The sequence below is a fragment of the Balearica regulorum genome, chromosome 10, assembly GCF_011004875.1.
Source record: "Balearica regulorum gibbericeps isolate bBalReg1 chromosome 10, bBalReg1.pri, whole genome shotgun sequence".
Lineage (NCBI taxonomy): Eukaryota > Metazoa > Chordata > Aves > Gruiformes > Gruidae > Balearica > Balearica regulorum.
In genome coordinates, this window is record NC_046193.1 from 17,107,497 (window position 1) to 17,126,853 (window position 19,357).

The 19,357-nt window shown below is 40.2% G+C and overlaps 1 protein-coding gene across 30 annotated transcripts in view; it reads right to left on the reverse strand.

Moving 5' to 3' along the window:
* Positions 1–19,357, reverse strand: part of MAGI1 (membrane associated guanylate kinase, WW and PDZ domain containing 1) — a 349,049-nt gene that overhangs the window by 158,592 nt on the left and 171,100 nt on the right. For all 30 annotated transcript variants that reach the window (XM_075762367.1, XM_075762366.1, XM_075762362.1 and 27 more), the window contains exon 2: positions 12,789–12,905. In XM_075762367.1, the coding sequence (XP_075618482.1) occupies positions 12,789–12,905 (117 nt within the window). The remainder of the gene's footprint in view (positions 1–12,788; positions 12,906–19,357) is intronic.

Sequence of the window (19,357 nt, forward strand, 5' to 3'; positions counted from 1 at the left end):
GGGTTTCTGCCACATGACAATAGGTTTGAGAGGGAAGAATAAGCTGGCAGCAGCAGCTGACAGTGCAAAAGGGAGAATGCAGAAGCCTGCCTTTTATATTATTGGTGACATTTCTAACACATGACAACAATTTCCATCTGTATTTAAGCTGGGAGTGTGAGGAAAAGAGCATTACATCACGACTCCTCTATTCCTAGGGGCTGTGGAATATGTAGGCCAGAGGGATTAAAAAGCACCTGTGTATGCTGGAGATCTGAAATACCAAGAGGCAGATTTTTCTCCCCTTTCTTCTTTCTCCCTCACCCTTTTTATTTCTCTAACACTTTCACCGAGCTGCTGTTTGAGAATATGCCCAGGGAAGCGCGAAATGGTATTGTCCTAGTTTGCAAGGCACAAGAACAGGGTAACTATGCGAATATGTATTTCTAGCTCTGTCTTTCTCTCCGTAGGAGATACAGCACTCATTTTTGCAAGCAATCAGACAGAATACAGAGCATCTTTCTGTTTTCTGCTGTGCTTGTCCCAAGGGCTTCGAGTTTCTCTTAAAGTACCAACTTTCATCTTCCTTTTAAATCTGCAGGGAATTTCAGTGGCAGTAGCAACGTTGGGTTTTTGTTTTTTCTTTTTCCTTTCTTTTACAGCCAACACATGCCTGTATCTTTTAAAAAGTAAACATCAAGAACAGGGGCCAAAGATATTTTGGAAAAAGCACTTGACTGCTTCAGAGCCAGCAGGTGTCCGTCTTGGATGCTTTCCACATATCTCACAGGACAGGATTGCTTAGATGCAGCACTGAAATCCCAGGGGACTCCAGCCTCGCAAGGAAACCTGCTTCTCTGCAGCTCAACGGCTGCTTCTCCAGGGCTCGTGCGGATCCCGAGGAGCACGCAGGAGATGCTGGTGGGGTGGGCAAGGGTGCTGTGGGGCCACCCCAGTCACCTGCTCCCATGGACCAGTGCTCAGGCATGGCAGGGACAGCATCCGCTGCTGCTGCTCTAACAAGCAGACGTTTTGAACCACACCAGCTACCAGCCCTTGCTTGCAAAGCAGCTTGGTACAGGTGTGGATGCAGGCAACAGCTCACAAGTTTACAGCACGTGTGTGTGAGGGCCAGGCAATGTAAGGAAAAAAACATCATCTCTCTGTTCCGCTACCAAACCCAACACCGCAAACACAGCGACTGCTCTTGCTGAAGTACCCGATCCCCAAAAGCACTTGAACTGGGTAGGGGGAAAATGCCACCGAGAGTTAGTAAGCCTTTTATTACCTTTGTAAGAGAAATAGCCATGCACGAACAGGAGAATGGCCTGATTACAAACAGTCTTAATTTTACGGGACACAAATATTTTCATGAAAACACCATCTGGCCCAAGGTGCTGGCCCATTATGTGTCTCTTGTTTAAAAAGAAAAGATGAAAATTCTTTGCTCAAGATTCACCTTCCTGATATTTCAACAAGAGCCTCATTGAGTCTGAGGCTGGTTTTTTGGGTATGTGTCCAGTCAGCTCACAGTCCCCATGGGAAGTCCAAAGCCTCTAATAATGATGGGTTTAGAGTACTGGACGCAGTAAATTTGAAAACTGCAATACAAAAACAAATAACTCTTAATTCCTCGCCTCTCCTCTTCATGTCCACAAAATAAAACAAATCTGCACAAACTAGGCAAACTCTCTCACCAGATGATACTTCAATGAGGCAGCACTTAAATGAGACATTCCAGAAAAAAGCCTCTTTATTAAAAAAAGAAATGGAGCATTTTACATTACATTTATTCAGAGATGCAGCTCCCCAATCATTTATGAAAACTCTTTCATAAGATTTAGAAGGGAGGGAAAGGAAACAATGAAATGACTTATTTTTAATCTGGGGTTTAAAGGCTTTTTCTCTTTCCAAAAAAAAGTCCCACACACAAAGAAAGAAATTCAATGCAAACCTCTGTTTCTGTATCATGAAAGCCCCTTCCAGCACCAGAGCAATCAATTTCTCAAAGCCTGTGTGGTCCTGAGCAAAAGCCAAAGAAGGTATTTAAGTTTACACAGCCTTCAGCATTTTGATGGCTTGCTTTTGAAATATGACATGTTTAAATTTTATATCTTTTTACAGTTAGTTGTGTCTTAAGAAAATGGTTGCTGTAAGTAGAAAAAATAGAAAAAACTGAGAATAAATGAAATTCATCCTGGTTTTGAGCTGCTTGCCCATTCTAAAATCAGAGTAATTCACCAAAATTGCACCATGAAAACTGTTACAATCATAATTATAGCACCCTTCGTTATATTATACCCAGTCTTATTTTACCATCAAACACTTTGGCTCATACTAACAAAGAAAAAAACATTAAATAAGTGCTTCACCACCAGAGAAGCATCCACACAAATTTACAGAAACAGTAAAGCAAATACTTAGTCAGATGTGAGAGAACTCTCTACCCTTTCTTGAGCAGAAAGTCAAAGGCAAACCATAAATCACTTCAGGATGGGGAAAGGAGTCTTTTGTCCTTACAGTAACCCCGATTCCCACCATGAAAGAAGACCATCTTGAGTCAAGATTTTACAGCTGGGATTTAACTCACAGGGTGGAAGAAGTGTGAGATAGAGCACTCTTGTAGGTAGGAACAAACTTCTCCAACAGGCTTCTCAATCTTTCATCAGTACATTTTGGATCCAATTCACTTACCATGTGGGAACAGCAAATGGGGAACAAACTGTGAATTCAAATAACCGTAAACTCAGCAAGATGTGGAAATAAAACACAGATGGTGCACTTCAGATTAAGGGTCAGCGTTTCAGCATCGCTTTCCACTTTTACATTGTGATAGGTGATGGATAACAACCACCTCCTCCTCGAGACAGGGCTCTAATTAAACCATGACTCACTTAGGAAAACAAGGAGCCAAGTGATACCTCCACAGAAGCCTCCCTGCCAGTTGAGAGGAGCTAAGGTTACTTTGGTAAGCTGCGACTCATGGTTTTGCTGCTTGAGGGTTAACGTTTGGGAGTGGAAGTTGTCTCTGCTGGACAACCACAGTTGAAAAAAAGTTTCTCCAGCTTTTCCAGCTCCCAGGCGTGCTCTGGCAGGGCTGTGCCCAGCACTCATCAGAGCCCCGCTCGCTCCCCTCTTCACCACCTATGTCTCCAGCAAGATTTTGCAGAGGCTGCTCTGATACCTGTTTGCAAAAGCCAAGAACACAACCACTGCTACCAGCATTGCCCTGTACCAACCCTTACGAAGTGCCCTCTACTAAAACACCTCTGGAAGTCTGCATCATGCTTGCCTGAACATTGGGTTTCTTTTATTCTCTAAAATCAATTTTGTCCTAAATCTCAGGAATGGAATTTAGGATGACTTCATTCTTGCTGTGAAGTGTTAATTGCATGCCCAGGGCCCTCTAGGAAAAGGTCTGCTTGGAAGAGCACGTTCAAAGAAAAAATAAAGGAGTAAGTACAGATTAGATGACAGAAGAACTATAAATCTATAGGAGCTTGAAATGCCAGATAGAGAAGAGCAATAGTGATTGTAAGGTGACTATTACCTTCAAAATATGCCGGAGGTTGTTTATCAGATCAGAGTTAATGAGGGAGAAATCTAATAGTACTATAATATTAAATTTACCATTTTAATGGTATCATCAATGTTCTATAATGTGGGCAATTTACAGAATGTCTGTCAATGTGATTCACCAGTGTGGTTAGTTACACAGGAGCAACACTATCGCATCTCATCAGCTGTTCCCTTCTAGAAAGTACTGGGTGTTTTGCAGAGGATTGCAGAAGGCTAAGTGAGATAGCAAAATATATATTTAAAAATTATGGGAATGCAAAAATGGGAAAGATATTTATGAATATTATGGGATGTTTACATTCCTGAAAGAACTGGGTCCAGCTCTGCCCCCCTGTCGAGTCCAGCCTTCCTACTTCTGCACCGCCATTTAGCATCCTGCCGGGTTTTCCTCAACTCTCTGGCACATCTTGCAACACTTGCTGCTTTTCTCAAAACCTTACATACCTTGATTTAGGAGAGCTGAAAATAACCTCACTATTCAAGTACATTTTCAGCTCTCATAGCAGCCCTCTCTGAACAAAACAAAACACACTAAAAAACCCCACACCCTAAAAAAACATGAAAGATGGCAGAAAGGGCTCAGAAACTAACAGGTAAATGAAAGGAGTCAAAATATCCAGTTTCAAGGTTTTGATTACTAATTCAAGACTTGCAAACAGTAGGAGATGGTAATGCTGCATTTATAAATAGCCACCTCCTCATGTATTCAAGGAAGAGTTTGCTAAAAGCAGCAGCTTCTTAATTTGGAGTTCCTCCTTCCTTCATCACCTGCCCCAGCCTCTCAGTTCTGAGGCATGCCAGTTCAAATTCCAAATACAGCAAAAATTACTGCACATTTTTAGCATATAGCAATCTCCCATTAAGTAGTTTTAAATTTGGTAGAAAAATCCATACTGTAGTGGCAGTATTTGAGTTGATGGTCTGAGAAAAAAATGAAGTATAATCAATTCATCTAATAATTGATACTGGTTCTTCCTACAGACCTCCTTTTACCAACATCAACATTTGTTTACTGTTCTTTCTCCTGGTAAATGAAGTGTTAAACCTCCTAAAGTTTAAAGAAAAAGTGCACGTAGTGAATGAATGATGAAGTATGAAATATAATCCAATGGCAGATGAAACTTCCAAGGGTCTTTGATGTTTTTCTCCATCTTCGGCTCCAAAAAGACCCTGCAAGTAGAACTGCTAGATCACTATCCACCTGATTACTCTGTGATACACCTCTCATTTGGAAGATACATTAGCCTTTCAAAGAGCCATTTATTAAACATTTCCATTTAAATAACAATTTTCACAATCCTCAGTGAAACAGATGTATTCCCTCTTAAATCACTAATTAAGAGCAGCCTGGGACATTACAAAGCCCTTTAAAAGGAATTCAGGGAACTAGTGTCCCTCTTAAACAAATCTGCTCTGGCAATGACCCAGGAATCTTGACTGTATAACTCAAAAGCTCTAATTATTCAAGAGGACATAATAAAAAAAAATACAGCTAGACCTTTATGACTAATAGGAAAGATTTATTTCTCCTTCAATAGGGGCAGAACTAGAAATATTTATTCTATTTTTTCTACCTTCTTATTCACTGGGGGGGGGGGGGTGGGGGTGGGGCTGGGAGGAAATCAATGAAGATTAATTTACAGAGTTATTCCTAGTAAAGGTACTGGGTATGACTCTCCTCAAAGAAAACCAGCCAGCAGTATCTAAACAGCTTTATAAATGATTACACAGCTAATCTCCTCTCTGCTGAAACACAGAGAGAAAGGATTTAGAGGACAAATACAGCGTGCTTTATGTGAAGAAGCATTGTAGTGTTAAAAAAATGATAATTGTTTGAAGATGAAATGTAGCAAGTCTGCATCCCCATCAAACCGTCAGGAACTTGCATCTGCCACCGCCCTCCTGGGCTCAGAAACTGTCACAGTAGCAATGCATGAGACTGGGAATCGCACCGGCATTTCCTCCTCTGCAATGCCCCTGGCTTTGCCCACACTACACTGCAGGTACCGTGCTGGCCCAGAATAATATCGTATAAATAGGATCTTCAGGTGTCCTCTTTTAAGTACTGCCATCTTTGATGAAAGAAGGACAGGAGTTTTGTAACTGTGAAACCACCATGCAAATCAACACAGCCAAGCACAAACACACCGATACATAGCGATGGGTGCTTTCTAGAGGCAGTTAATCATGAAATACCAAGTGTGAATCCCAAAAACAAATGTGAGTGGAAGAACAGGTTAAAGAACAGGTATGTGTTTACTTTTTCCCCATTTTAAACTGTTCCTTTTGCCTGGAATACTCATTCTGGTGGCTCATAGCATAATCAATACACTGTAAACCTTGAACAGATACATGGTGGTAGCTGAAAAGAAATCAAACCGCCTCGATGAAATCAAAAGCTGGGATGCTGCAGCCATCACAAAAGATCTAATCAGGACCCTGGGGCATCGTATGAAAAATATGGATTTAAGGACACTTTGCACCTTTGACCACACACTCTTCAGGAGATTTTCATTCCATTACTGTGGGGGATATTGTGGTTTGAGTCTCTTCTATAGTTTAAATTGTGATGGTGAATAAAACTATGGCAGGACAGAGCCAGTTGTGAAGTAAATAATGTGAGGTAATTGATCTCCCCCCCTTCAACCTCCAAACAGCAGAACTTGTTCTCAGCTCTGATGTACTCTTTGCTTTCCAAGAGACTCACAACCTTAGAAACCTTTACATTTTAAAACATATGCACAGACGTTGTTTCCACTACCTAAATACCTGCTTGCAGATGCTCTGCCATAGTACAAAGCAACTGCAATGAAAAAACCCGCAAAATTAAGTACGCTGGGGACTAACAAAGAAAACAAAGCAAGCTAGCCATGTAATCTCTTCCCACACTTCTTACCCAAATCTCCGTTGGCAAGTGGCATGGGAGAGCCTATAAGGCTGAGCTCTTCTGCTTTGTACTGTTCTCTGGTGCCTCATGCAATTTCAACTGGGTGTACAGCGAAATACAAAAAAGCTATTCCTCACAAATGGGTAAGCAGATGGAGCAATATTTGCTATCATAAGTACTTTTATTTCCAAATGTAAAGAAAAAAAAAAAAAAAAAAAACAACGCCCAAACCAAAACCAAAAAACCAAAAAGACCAATAGTTGCACTAGCATAAAATGCACTATTGATCTGAAAGAACAGACCAGATGGAAAAAAAGGTCTGAAGGCTCCTAGATTAAAGAGAAATGACTAAAAGGAACTAAACTACAGAAATATTGGCCCTGTTGCTCAAAACAGGGCACTTTGCTCTCTCAAAAGTGAAAACACATCTAGTTCACTAATATGTGAAATAATTCTATCCCTGAAAACTGCAGGAGAGACTGCTGCAATTCTGCACTCCCCGGAACACAGCTACAAGGATTTTCTAAACCCACTGGCTGTACTCAGGATATAGTCCCTGATGAAAATACAGGAAAAAGTATATGTGTGTGCGCTAGCTGGCATGGAAAATATGCCTCATATTCTTCAGAGTTAGATCAACTCAAGAAAACATTCTTGAGAAAAATTCTGTTTACATACTGCTGGTACCTGTATGTTGCACGCTAGTGATAAGGACACTATTTTAAAAATATTTAGAACTTTTCCCTAACATAAATCTTGTAAAGCAATTAATTATTTTTCATGTCTTAGTAAAAAGATCAGCTTGCTGTTCATCACCTTATCAATGCGGGCCTTCAAATGAATATTTCATGGACACTGCAACTTCTCATTACAAAAGCAGAATTACACCTTTAGGAAGGGAACTGCAACAAGAGGTACTTGGATAATAAACACGGCTGCAGGTCTGGAAAGCTTTTGAGAATTCAAAGAACATTTGTGTACCTAAACTGATGATTTATTGCCTGTGAAGAAAAATAATGTGCACTGTCAGTGATTCTGTTTATCCTTAATAAAAATTAGTAACTAAAAATAACTTCAAAATTGTGACTCAAATATCCCCACATGTAAAAACACATGCATTTGTAACATAAAGGTCTTTCTGCTTCACTTCAACAATTTTTCCCACCACACTGATAGACTACTATACTCAATAGTCTAAAGAAAATATCCTTCTGTAAGCTGGTTTGCATATCCCTTCTATCAATTCATTCTGAAGTTCAGAAGTACTTATGGGGAACCCAGCGCTACAGGACTTTAAAAGCTATCCTGGGAAATCACCTAAGTCTGCGTGTTTGACAGCAGCTTCATCACACTCCAGCCCATTTACTCTCTCCAGTCCTCCATCAGCTGCAGATGATGGTGACTACGTACGTAGCAGCTTCTCCGACTCCTGGAGCAACTAAATTGCCCTTTGGTAGTTCAATTACCCATGAAAACGTTTAATCCAGATAATAAGGTTCAATGTGCTCCTCTACATCCACTCACTAAAGTTTGTCCTCTAAATACTGTGAAGTTTCCTTGTTCGATATTCTTGGTTTTCCCTAGAAAGGAGACTTTTTCCTTTGCACCAGTAGATTGCTTGGAATAAACAAACTTACTCTCAAATTTCCCACTGAAATGCGAGAGAGTTCAGGCCAGCCAGGTGTCTGGGTGTTGCTGTCTTTTTCTCCTTACAGATCACTCGACACTTACACTATTGATTTTTATCCATTTCTTTCCATTTTGCTCCATGCTCCCCTATAAGACTAACCACAACAGTTGGAGCTACTGTTCTGTAATTGAAGACAGAGGAACATCAAACTCTGGGAAGGTGAGAGAACAGACAGCAGAAATGAAAGTGGTAAATCTCTAATGTTAAACTCTCCAGCCAATTAATCCCAGGGCATGTACTTGTTTTGGAAAAGTGAATCAACTGTTGAATGATGACCTCCTGAGGTTTTAAAAGCCAATTTTGGGAAGAAGAGGAAAAAAAAAGATTACCACATAGTGTCTAGGCTGACATCTAAGACTCAAGTCTAGGCTAGCCATTACATTGTCCCCATTTCATTTACCATCAAAAAGACCTTGCACTTTCTGGAATTTCGCTTCTGAAGCCTACAGCCTGGCAAAGAAAAGATTTGCACGCTAGTGAAATAAGATAAATGCAGAATATACATGAATAGGGAGGGGACCACTGTTCTCTTATTTCTGTCATGCCTGCACCAGCTATACTGTTTTGGCAAGTAAAGGTACAGATGCCAGGCCCACCATAGCTGCCTCTGCACGTCACACGGGACTGAAACAAGCAGAGAATCAAGTAAACGTGCTCAGAGGAAAAAAAAAAAAAAAAAAAAAAAACCAAACGTGCTAAGATAAGCTTTTGCAGAAATAATATAATCTCTCTGATTCTTCTTGATACACTTTGAAAACTGCTGTCAGGTTGTTGAGAATAAGCAACTAGGACAAATGACCAGTACTGCTTGTTTATTTTAAACAGATGCCCTCTACCATCATTTCAAAATGAGGAAGATAATCCTGTCTGTTCAGCCTCCTGTGAACAGTGGTTTAGACACGCTGCTGCGCTGTAACATTAAAGCAAGTTGTTATCACCTATCTTTCTCAATTAACACTACTGCACAGGTATTGCAAGGTAAGGCTACTTGGAAACACCTATTTAATGGCTATATTCTTACTTGTACTTCCAACTAATCACATTTTCCACTAAGTAAATCTTCACATACACCAATCCTGTTTGGGAAAATCCATGCTAGAAATAAGCTGTGGGCAAAGTCTCTGCATGAGTGGAAGCACTTCTGATACATCATGGGCAATCAGTAATCATGAAATTGTTGCCAATTCACAGTCTGCTCTAAGCTCAATGGAGCCATTAACTAGCCCACAAATAGAGCATTATTTCTGGTGATCTTCATTAGGCACATCAGAAAACAGGAAAAATATGGTGCTTCAAAATAAAATGAGGCAAAGAAGATAGCTAGAGACTGGACCAACATCTTGCTAATCTGGATGACGTATTTGAGGGTTTTTTTCTAGTTCTGACAGCGGATCCTGCATGCTAGGAATGCAAATAGTCATTTATCTGAACACATAAGGAGAATAACTTTGCTCAAGTTTATGGTGCTAATTTTTCTTAAGCAGAAGACAAAAATGCTCTAAAAATAAGTCTCTGACCCAGCATGTGAAGTTAACAGTGAAATGAGAGCATCAGAAAGAAAGTGAAGGAAGTAACACACGGTTCAGCTGAAATAAAAGCTAGTTCAGTGGCTGAACTACACTAACTCCTTTTAAAGATTCGTGCATTGTAAATGCACGGCTTCATAAGCACTTATGCATGATCCAAATACATAAATAAGGTGTCCTGCCTCTCTTCCTTACTCCGGCTCAGTCCTAGATTAGGATGCTGAAGCTGTAAGTTCCAGAGGAGAATGCTTTGGGTCTGTAAATAAACCCGTGGGTTTGGTGTAATAGTAACAGCAGAGCACTCATGATGGCACGACAACCAAACTTGGAGGCCACCTGGAAGCTTGTCACAGCTGCTGTTTACTACGGATCTTTGCAGAAAAAAATCGGCTCAATGGGGAGCAGGGAGCTGAGGGTACGACGACTCAGAGGAAGTGTGCTGGAGGGGCAGAGGGCACTGAGGAGCAGGGAAAGACTTCAGCTTGCAAAAACAACTGTATGATTCATCTACTTACTTCAATAATACTTCCCTTTTGGGTCCATTTTAAGGTCTCATTTCCCACATTTAGGGATGAAGTCCTCTGATCTCTCAGGAAACCATCCCCATGTCACCCATTTAGGCAGTGCTCATATCCCCTTTGGGATCTGGCATCATCCCACTCTCTCACCTTCAATTGTTCACTAGAAAAGAAAGCAAACTCTTAACCAACTCTCCTAAAGTAAAAATCTAAATGATCCTTAAGCACCATATCATTGTCATATGAAATAACAAGGTCAAGCCAAACTTTCTGCATCTTTTCTCCCCTCTGCTTGACCTCTATCTTCTACAAAAGCTACAGCCGTATCTTCGCTCGGTTCCTGAGTCAGCCAAGCACGCAACCAGCACGCGGCTGTGTGGGAAACAGAAGCCCTCTGGGTTTTCTCACAGCCTCTACCAAACTACTCAGAGCTGAACCACATGGGACTCATACTAGAATTTCTGGGGAAGAACTGGTTAACATAGCCGTTCTCCATTTTGCATTTACTAATTATCACTTCATTTAGCCCTTACATTAGTGCAACAAAAAGCAGCTGTCAGGCCAAGCATGCTCAGTCCAAGTGACCTTGTGTTCTTGTTCGTGTTTACCACATAATCAGCAGGGAATTCCATTTTCAAAATACAAGACTTCATAATCCATTAGCACTAGAGATTGGTCCAGGGCTCTGGATTTACTGGTCACGTGTATCAAGGAATAAAAATATGAGTGTACAGCTAGATTAATCTCCAGACCTGTAAAGCATCCCGACCCTCCGTGCATGCAGCAGTCTCATTCAAATTCACATATGAATATTAGCATCATTCTTAAAAGCTACCGCTAATACTGTCCCCACAGTACATGAAGAAAAAATTAAATGATACCTGCTTTATAACTCAGCAAGTATGGAGACGCACAATAACTAACTCCACTTCTCAGATTTTCCATTTGTTTCATAAATGGAACATAAGTACTGATGTTCTTATTAATACACTGACAACCTGTATCTCCTCCAGCTATTTCTAAAAGGCAGGAATCACTTTCACTGCTCTTAATTTTAAATCAAAAGTCTTTAGCGAGTCCAAGCAGTTTAGCTCACCATCAAGTTCAATAAATCAGAGAAAAGAATCAATGGAAAGCATTTCAAAATGTAACCCTGGTAACACACAAAATGTTTCCACAGAACTTAGGCTCATTTGCTTTATTTGCTTCTTTAGAAATTGGAATATAACACATAGGCAGAAGGACATTAGCATCACGACATTGCATCTACTGAGCCTAACATTGCTTGTGCTCTCCTAGAAGGCAGCACTTTCCGCAGTATGCTTTAGAAACCTGCAGCCTGGCAAGTTAGATGATTGAAAACTAATCATATTTCACGTTGACAAAATGGAAAATGGAAGTGTTCAATAGAAAATAATAATCCATATTTATTCTTTATGTCCATGCACAGCACTTTAAACGTAATTTGGTCCATACTTTCCACTGATAAAACGAGAATAAACTCACTGGTGATATACAGCATCTGCCATTTGAAGAATCAACATTTGTCAGCGTTACCACACAATTTTAACTGTGGTCCTACACAGTTCTCCTGCATGCAACACTTGGATTTAGCTATTACTCTACGTACCATTATGTGATATTTGTTGGCAAATACCAATCTTTGAGTGGCAACATCATTATTCAATATTTATAAAAGTCTACCAGGATAAACAACCTCTGATTCATGCCGAGATAGAAAACTTCAAACTATTCTGCTGCTCATCTCAGTATGCTATAACTAAGATGTCTACTAGTTCTTATCCCAGCCTGATCTGAAAGGCATACCGTTACCCTACAGCTCATCCAAATTCAAGCAGAAAAACCTTTTCTTCAGAACAATCTCTCCTGGCAGCTGAGGAATACCAAAAAGAGGTGCAATGCAACTGGATCATTCTCCACTCTCTGAACATCTTAAAACGCCAAGGACAGTCCGATTTTGGGTAAAGATTCTGAACTTCTAAAGATTACACTCTCTAAACCTCTCCGTTTTCCTCCTGGTTGCTTTTGGAGCGAAAAAGAGCACTTCTTTCTCAGCTTCACTTCCTCTTGCTGCTTATCTCCTACTTGAATTGAGGATGACCTTCCAACAGTGACAGTTGCCTGCTACAATGGCACCCAGCCATAAAATGCCGAAATGCTGTTCAATTTCACAAGTTAAATAAGCATCAGAAATAGAGTTCAGCTAAGGAAATAAAAATAAAAGTAGGTTTTTTATTCATAGGTTTCAAACCAATAAAGGAACATTCACCATAATGATATTAATTAAGATTATTTCTAAGGCAAGTACTCACTCCATGGCTGGATATTTAGGGTTTTTTCTTCACAGTAAGCATCACAGACCTGCATCCAGCAACCATCAGCTGTTCCAGAAAGGTCATCAAAAAAGCAGAATTCAGGGATGAACTGGTTTCCTTTTCAACCCTACCCGAATGCTATCTGCTGTCACACATGCAATTCTGCCCAAGCTGAAGACTGAGTCTCCCCTGGAGCCCTGCACACCACCACGTGAAGGCTGCCTCAAAAATTCTACTACATGTAATCCACCAGGTCAATGTTTTGTTACTTACAAGGCACGGCATGGCGATAAAGGTTATCTCTAATAGTTTGCTGCAGATCGTGATCCGGCGATCCTTTCTGAAACCTCTGGTTGAGATAATGTCTCAGGTCTTTGTTCAGTCTGCTTCCTGCAAAGAAAAAACAGCCATTTATTTATTTCTAAATGCACACAATTAACATTTCCAATTCAGGCAAATGTTAGACTTCCTTTCAGAGTCCTCTAAATTATGGCATGCTGACTTTACAAGCAGAGACTCATCTTCCTCTACAAATGGCTAATTACCAAAAATAACTTGCTGTAAACAAGAGGTCTCTCTTGTCTCATAATGCATCTTTCTTCCTGTGGTGTTAAACAGGTCATCATTCCCTTTTATCACTTATTTGTCTGAGCAAATGGAGAAAGACAGATGATGTGAAAAAGAAGAAAAATAATAAAGGTAGAGTATTGCTTTTGCAACTCACTGGAGGGTGAGCTGGACAGACAGACAGAAGGCAAAGGCTGCTCCCGTTAGAGGTACGAATATAGCTGAACATGGCACAAAATCGAACAAGTGCTATACTTTACACTGGTATCTACCCCAGCACAGAGCAGGAGTTACACAAGAATTGATTGAAGGAGTTAAGAGCACCCAAAGTCCTTTAAAAACAACTGAATAATATCCACACTTTTCACTTAAATCTATTTATTTCCCCATTCAGTTTTGAACACTTTCAGAAGTGAGTAAGAATAAAGATAAGTGAGTTGAAACCAAAACAAAAAAACCCTAAAAACAAAGAAAAAGAAACATAGTTGTTAATGAACATTGCTAGTTGCTGAACACCAAATCCTTTCTTGTAGCAGAACAAATGAACTGAAGCAACTTAATAAAGTCTTTTCCCAGAAATTAAATATTTCCAAGTCTGGAATAACATTGACATTAATTTGAGTGAAGAATAAAAACAACCCACAAGAACATTCAGAGAACAGGGATAGAAACTCTTCTGTTCTAAAAAGAAAAGAAAAGGAAAAAAACCAAAACAAAACACTGGAAAAGCTTCAGAGAAATGCAACCAGGGTGATCGAAGTCTGGAGCAGTTGCTGTACAAGGACCAAGAGGTCAGGATGCTGCAGCCTGTTGTGGACATCAGTCTCCAACACGTGGAGGGGGCGGGTGGGGACTGGCTGCTCCCTGCCTCTCCCAACACAAGGACTAGGAGACACCAACCAAAGCTAACGGGAGCTTGGTTCAAAACCACACAACAGCAGCAGGAGTTCACACAGGCTGCGGCAGATCTCCATGCTGGAGAGCACTGTGGGTGCGAGAAGCTTATTGAAGAGCTTCGAGGGGAGAGTGGAAAAGCACATGGAAGACAGACACATTGGGGGTTGCCAAAGAGGGGGTAGGAAATCCCTTGAGCTGAAAATGAATTGCTGGTGGCTGGGAGACCTGGGAAAAGAAGTGGAGGAATATCAAATACCTTGCACTCTTCCTTTCCTTTGCTAGGCATCTTATTTATGGCCACAGCTGGAGCCAGAATGCTGGGTTACATGGATGCTGGACTGAACCACTGCAGCTGTTTCTATAGTCTTTTATAATTTTCATTATGATTTTTTGGATTGTGAATATGTAATGCAGAGATCGTCTCAATACTTGTTGACACTGAACATAGCATCACAGTTGCAGATTCCTGGCTGGAGCCTCTAGGAATCACTGCAGAGCAAATCAAGAATAATACTACTGCAATGGAGTGCAGTTGGACAGTGGGTTTGGGAGGCAGCAGCAGTACCAGACAAATGAGAAAAAGAGTGCAGACCGTTAAATGACCATGGGAAGGAACAGCCTATCTGCCTAACGCAGTTCTGCGACATTTTAACAGACATGTTAGTTTAAAAACAAAACTAAACACAAAAAACACTAGGTTGAAATACTAAGTTCTAAAAAATAAATAGGTGATTTGTATGTAGGTTCTCCAGACAGATTTTTTTTTTTTTTAAATTAAATTTCTTATCGAAGAAAGGAAGGCTTAGGTAGCAGGTCCAACTATTAAAAGAAGGAAACTTTTTAAAGACCATGATGCTCATTACAGAAACGGCTCAAACAACAAAACTGAAATTAAGGCAGATAAAACTAGCTCACCACACTTTCCTGAGTTATCCCCCACACACCCCTCACCCCAAGAGCAGATTATCCACTCATTTTCTAACTCGTGGTCTCTGGTTATTACTATAAAAATGGTTTCCCACACAGGAGGCACCTGGAGGTCTTGGTAGACCTGTGGGTTACAGTTTTCCAGTATCAAAGCTGACCTTCCAAACACCACATCTTTGATTTCATACCACATTGTTTTACTCAGGAGGGAGAACTGGGCACAAAAAACGAGCATCTGTTGAAATAATAAAGCATTTCTTTATCTTTTAACTAAACAGTCCATATTTTTTCTTTGCACAAGAGATAGTAAGACAAGGTGGTTTCTCATAGCAAAAAGAACAAATATAACATACAGTTTGGACATAATGCAAGGGCTTATTCCAGTGAATAAATTAATGCACTGACCTGTGCGTATCATATAACATAGGCTTTCTCCTGAAATACTGTGTGATTCATGATTCAATGATTTATGTCACAATAATATCTAGAGGTGCTGAGCTAGGGCTTGGTTGACCACAGAAAATATGCAATTTACTGATGATATCTGCTTTTAGCTTCCCTCTGTGCCCATTCCATCTAGCGTCTCAGTCTATTACAGCCCCCGATGGAAAGTTTGGTTATTTGGTTTATGCAGTAGCTGGGATTTCCCAGCTGCGTCACTGATGCACTAGCCAAGATGGCAGTTGCAAAAATAGTGGCTATAGCAATACTTTTGCTCACATGCTCGTCCCCTCAGGGAGCTCACAGCGATGCTCATGTCTATTACATTTATTTGTAAATGGGGAGGAAAAAAAAAGAAAAGAGAAAAAAACAGAACAAAAATGCTTGCTAAGCCACATTTTTGTTGCTAAATTCCAGAAAATTGGAATGAGGGAAATAAAGGCTTCTTGCAGCCCTGATGATCTCAACTCAGCAGCCGCTGAGACCACAGCTGTGGACAAAAGCAGGCTCACCCCATGCAACTCACTTCAGAGCATGGAAGAAAATGAGCTGACACAGAAACTAACTCCATGTTGGATTCTTTACCATCTGAAATGTTTCATTGCACACTAATTATCTTTTCCAAAAATCTCCTCAGACTTGAGAGGGCACGTGCTTGATATTGGCATTATTTAGTCGATTCTAGTGCTAGATGCAAGTTTATAAACTCTGATAAACTCTTCTTGAGCCTGAAATGTTTGCACCTACAATTCCTGAGCATCTGAAAGATAGTCCAGTGACATTTCAGCAACCTCCTGTGTGCAAATTGTAGCAGTGAAATTCATTCTAATCCTCAGGGGCACCCATGGCTTGTGCACACTCCCTCTGAAAACAAGTCGCACCCTCTGATGGCTTCTGTCCTTGCACCAACCACCACCAGGCTGGGTGGAAGGGCAGGTACCTAGAACCACCTGATTTTATGCAAAACTCCTCCCTTTGTAAAGTCCAATTCCATGTATAAGTTGTGCTCAAGAAAATACCTGGCACCAGTTTCCTTAGAGATGAGCTGTGTTAACTAGAAGTTACTACTACCCTTCAAAATACTCCTCTGTTCTCAAGGAGATTGGATCTTACATTTACTCTTTTGATATCCCTTCTTTTCTTCTCTGCTAAAAGCACGTAAAAAGATCCAACAGTGATAATAGTGGAGGAACAAAAGATGCAACCCAGAAACTGCAGTTTCCAAAACACAGAGAGGATATAAGTCTTCAGAGCCAGTGCTCAGCTCTTCCTTCCTGCTGGCCAGGATATGTTGTAAATGCATTTATTTCCACACAGAAAAATCACCTTGTTATTTCTGCACTGAAAATTAAGCTGATATATCTAGCTTTAGAAAATCAGACATTAAAAAATGCAAAAATAAATTCTTCCCTACTAAACTCACCAAAATTCATATTTAAAGTTTTAGAAGTAAAACACAATCAAAGATTATTTTTTATGTTACTACAGTTTCCTTCCTTTTTTCCCCCACTGAACAAAACCAATGCCTTTCTTTATGTGAAGATACAGACAGGGAATCAACTTTCCACTGCTTCTCTCCCCACAGTACTACTCCAAATCTGAGATTTTTTCCATCCTATTATCTGAATCCATCTTTACCTTTGAATGAAACAAAGGGCAACTCACTGAATGGCTGGCTTTCTCAATTATTCTTAATATTATACTGTATTTTAGAGTATGTCAATCATCCTCCCAAACTGTTACATCATAACAATGTTTTAGTAGCAAAAATAAACCCCAAGGGGAAACAAAAGATCTCTCAGGAAAAAAAAAAAAACAACTGACATACAGTTTTCTGAGAAACAATAAACTGTACTTGTCAATTTGGTGTAGATAAATATGTAACCTAGACGTTTTTGTGATTAATGAAAAATATTGACTGTTTTTAAATACACTTCTTTCAAACCCACACTCTTCTGTCACACATTTGTCCTCCAACAGTTACCTAATATTAAAGTCACTAGAGAAGCTATGCCTTGAATTATGTTCTGACGCTTATTGCTACAATTTCCAGTTTCTGCAGGGAAGAAAGCTGCATACAAGATCATCTAACATCGTCTTTGCAGCATAAGAACATCCATCTCTCTGAGAGCACTACCAGCAGCAATGCAGACCTGGGGGGCCGAAAGCCTCTTGTCTTACTGACATACGGGCTTCAATAAGCAAAGCAGATTGCATAAGTGACCAAGCAAAATCTGAATTTTTTCAAGGAAAAGCTGAGTGTGAACATGGCAGGGCTGACAGCACCTTCCTGCCAGCTGGTAGATAGCCTATGCCAGAACTGTGCAATATGTATATTCTGAAGATATATTCTGAACTCATGTTTTATGCATTTGGAAACTATCATTTTATAGTTTATGTTTATATTAATTATTGCAGCTGTTTTATCCCATTTATGTTTTGAGATGGTCATAGATAATCCTGATAAACAGCTATACTCTGACAGAGCCTATGGATGCTCGTGTGAAGATGGGTCAGGGTCAGGCCCAGGACACAGTGGTCTCTGACCTATATTATACTCTTATAAGCATGTTTACAGTAGTATATATTTTTGCTTTACTCTTTGGGAAGGCTACCAATTGCTGCATTCACAGTGACTGATAGCATCTGAACTAGAAAAATCCATTTTCCATCCCCGAACTGCAGCAGAATCCCCCCTCTCTTGTCGGGATCTCCGTTTAACGGTGTCTTTAGGAGAGGGATTCTCTGTGAGCAGACAAAGACCATTTCAAAACAACAGGGCCACAAGGCAAGGAAAGGTTAAAGGCCTCGCTAAAGGGATAAAAGTGCAATAGAGTCATCTGGATTAAGACTCACTCTCGCCACCCTGATGTCTACATTGAGAGAGAAGGATTCAATTTTTTAAAGACACAAAGATTGCACATGTTGGATTTGCAGTATAAACCCCTGATTATAACATACTGTCTTTCATCTGAAGATCTCTATCTGAAGGTATTTAACAAACATTAATAAGTTATCTTGGTTGGCAGGGTTTTATTTCTGTGCTACAAAACGCAGAACTGCAGATAAGGGGGGTGGGTGGGAATCCAAACCGAACAAAAACAAATAAAAAGCCCCACTCATTTAGAGGCACAAGCAGAGAACCTTTAGCTCACATTTTCTAAAGCAGTGAGTGGACTTGCAATCCCAGTTGACTGGCCTTAGAGGCTGCGTGACGTTAGTTGTGGTCCTTTCTCCAAGGCTGCTGCTCTACCCAACAGATGGGACTCAACACAAACTCATCTATAATTAGAGTCAAAATAGCTCCCCTTAACTGTAATGAATTTTAAACCCCATCATCTCCCTTACAAAAATCACCTAGTAGTTTTTCTTTAAAGAAATGTTAAAATATTAATAAAGTAACTAAAGACAACTTCTACATCTGTGGTTAAATTCTTACTAAAAAGATGGGCGTAGACAGGGCTCCTGGGAAGCAGAAGCCACTTCTTAAAACTTTTCTGTACAGCACTTGGCACAACAGTAGTGCCAGGGCATTTTCCTCAAGTCCTCGCTTAAAGGTGGCCCTGATACTCACACATATATTTTATTAATGTCTGGAGATATTCATATTCTATTTCTGGATCAATTAATATAATAATTTTCATGGCAGAGTCCAGTAGGCAGCAGTCCATCTTAGAAGACAAAATGAAGGCTGAGTGGATTTTTATCATTTAACAAGACTGCACTGGTAACCACATCATCATCAAATATTCCTAATCCCAGCAGTTGTTACACAAATGATAATAGTTTGTGCTATATCATTTCATTCTGTCCCATCCTTGTCTTCCAGCTGCTGTCCAAAAGTGATTATAAATAATGGGGCTATAAAAGCCATTCAATAATTAGAAGATTCATTGGCCATATGCCAGCAGTGACAAAAGAGAGTGATTTATGTAAGATGAGTCTGTCACATCTGCCAGATCACAGTTTCATTACGCCTGTGGCTTTAAGGTCACAGTTTAACACAGTTC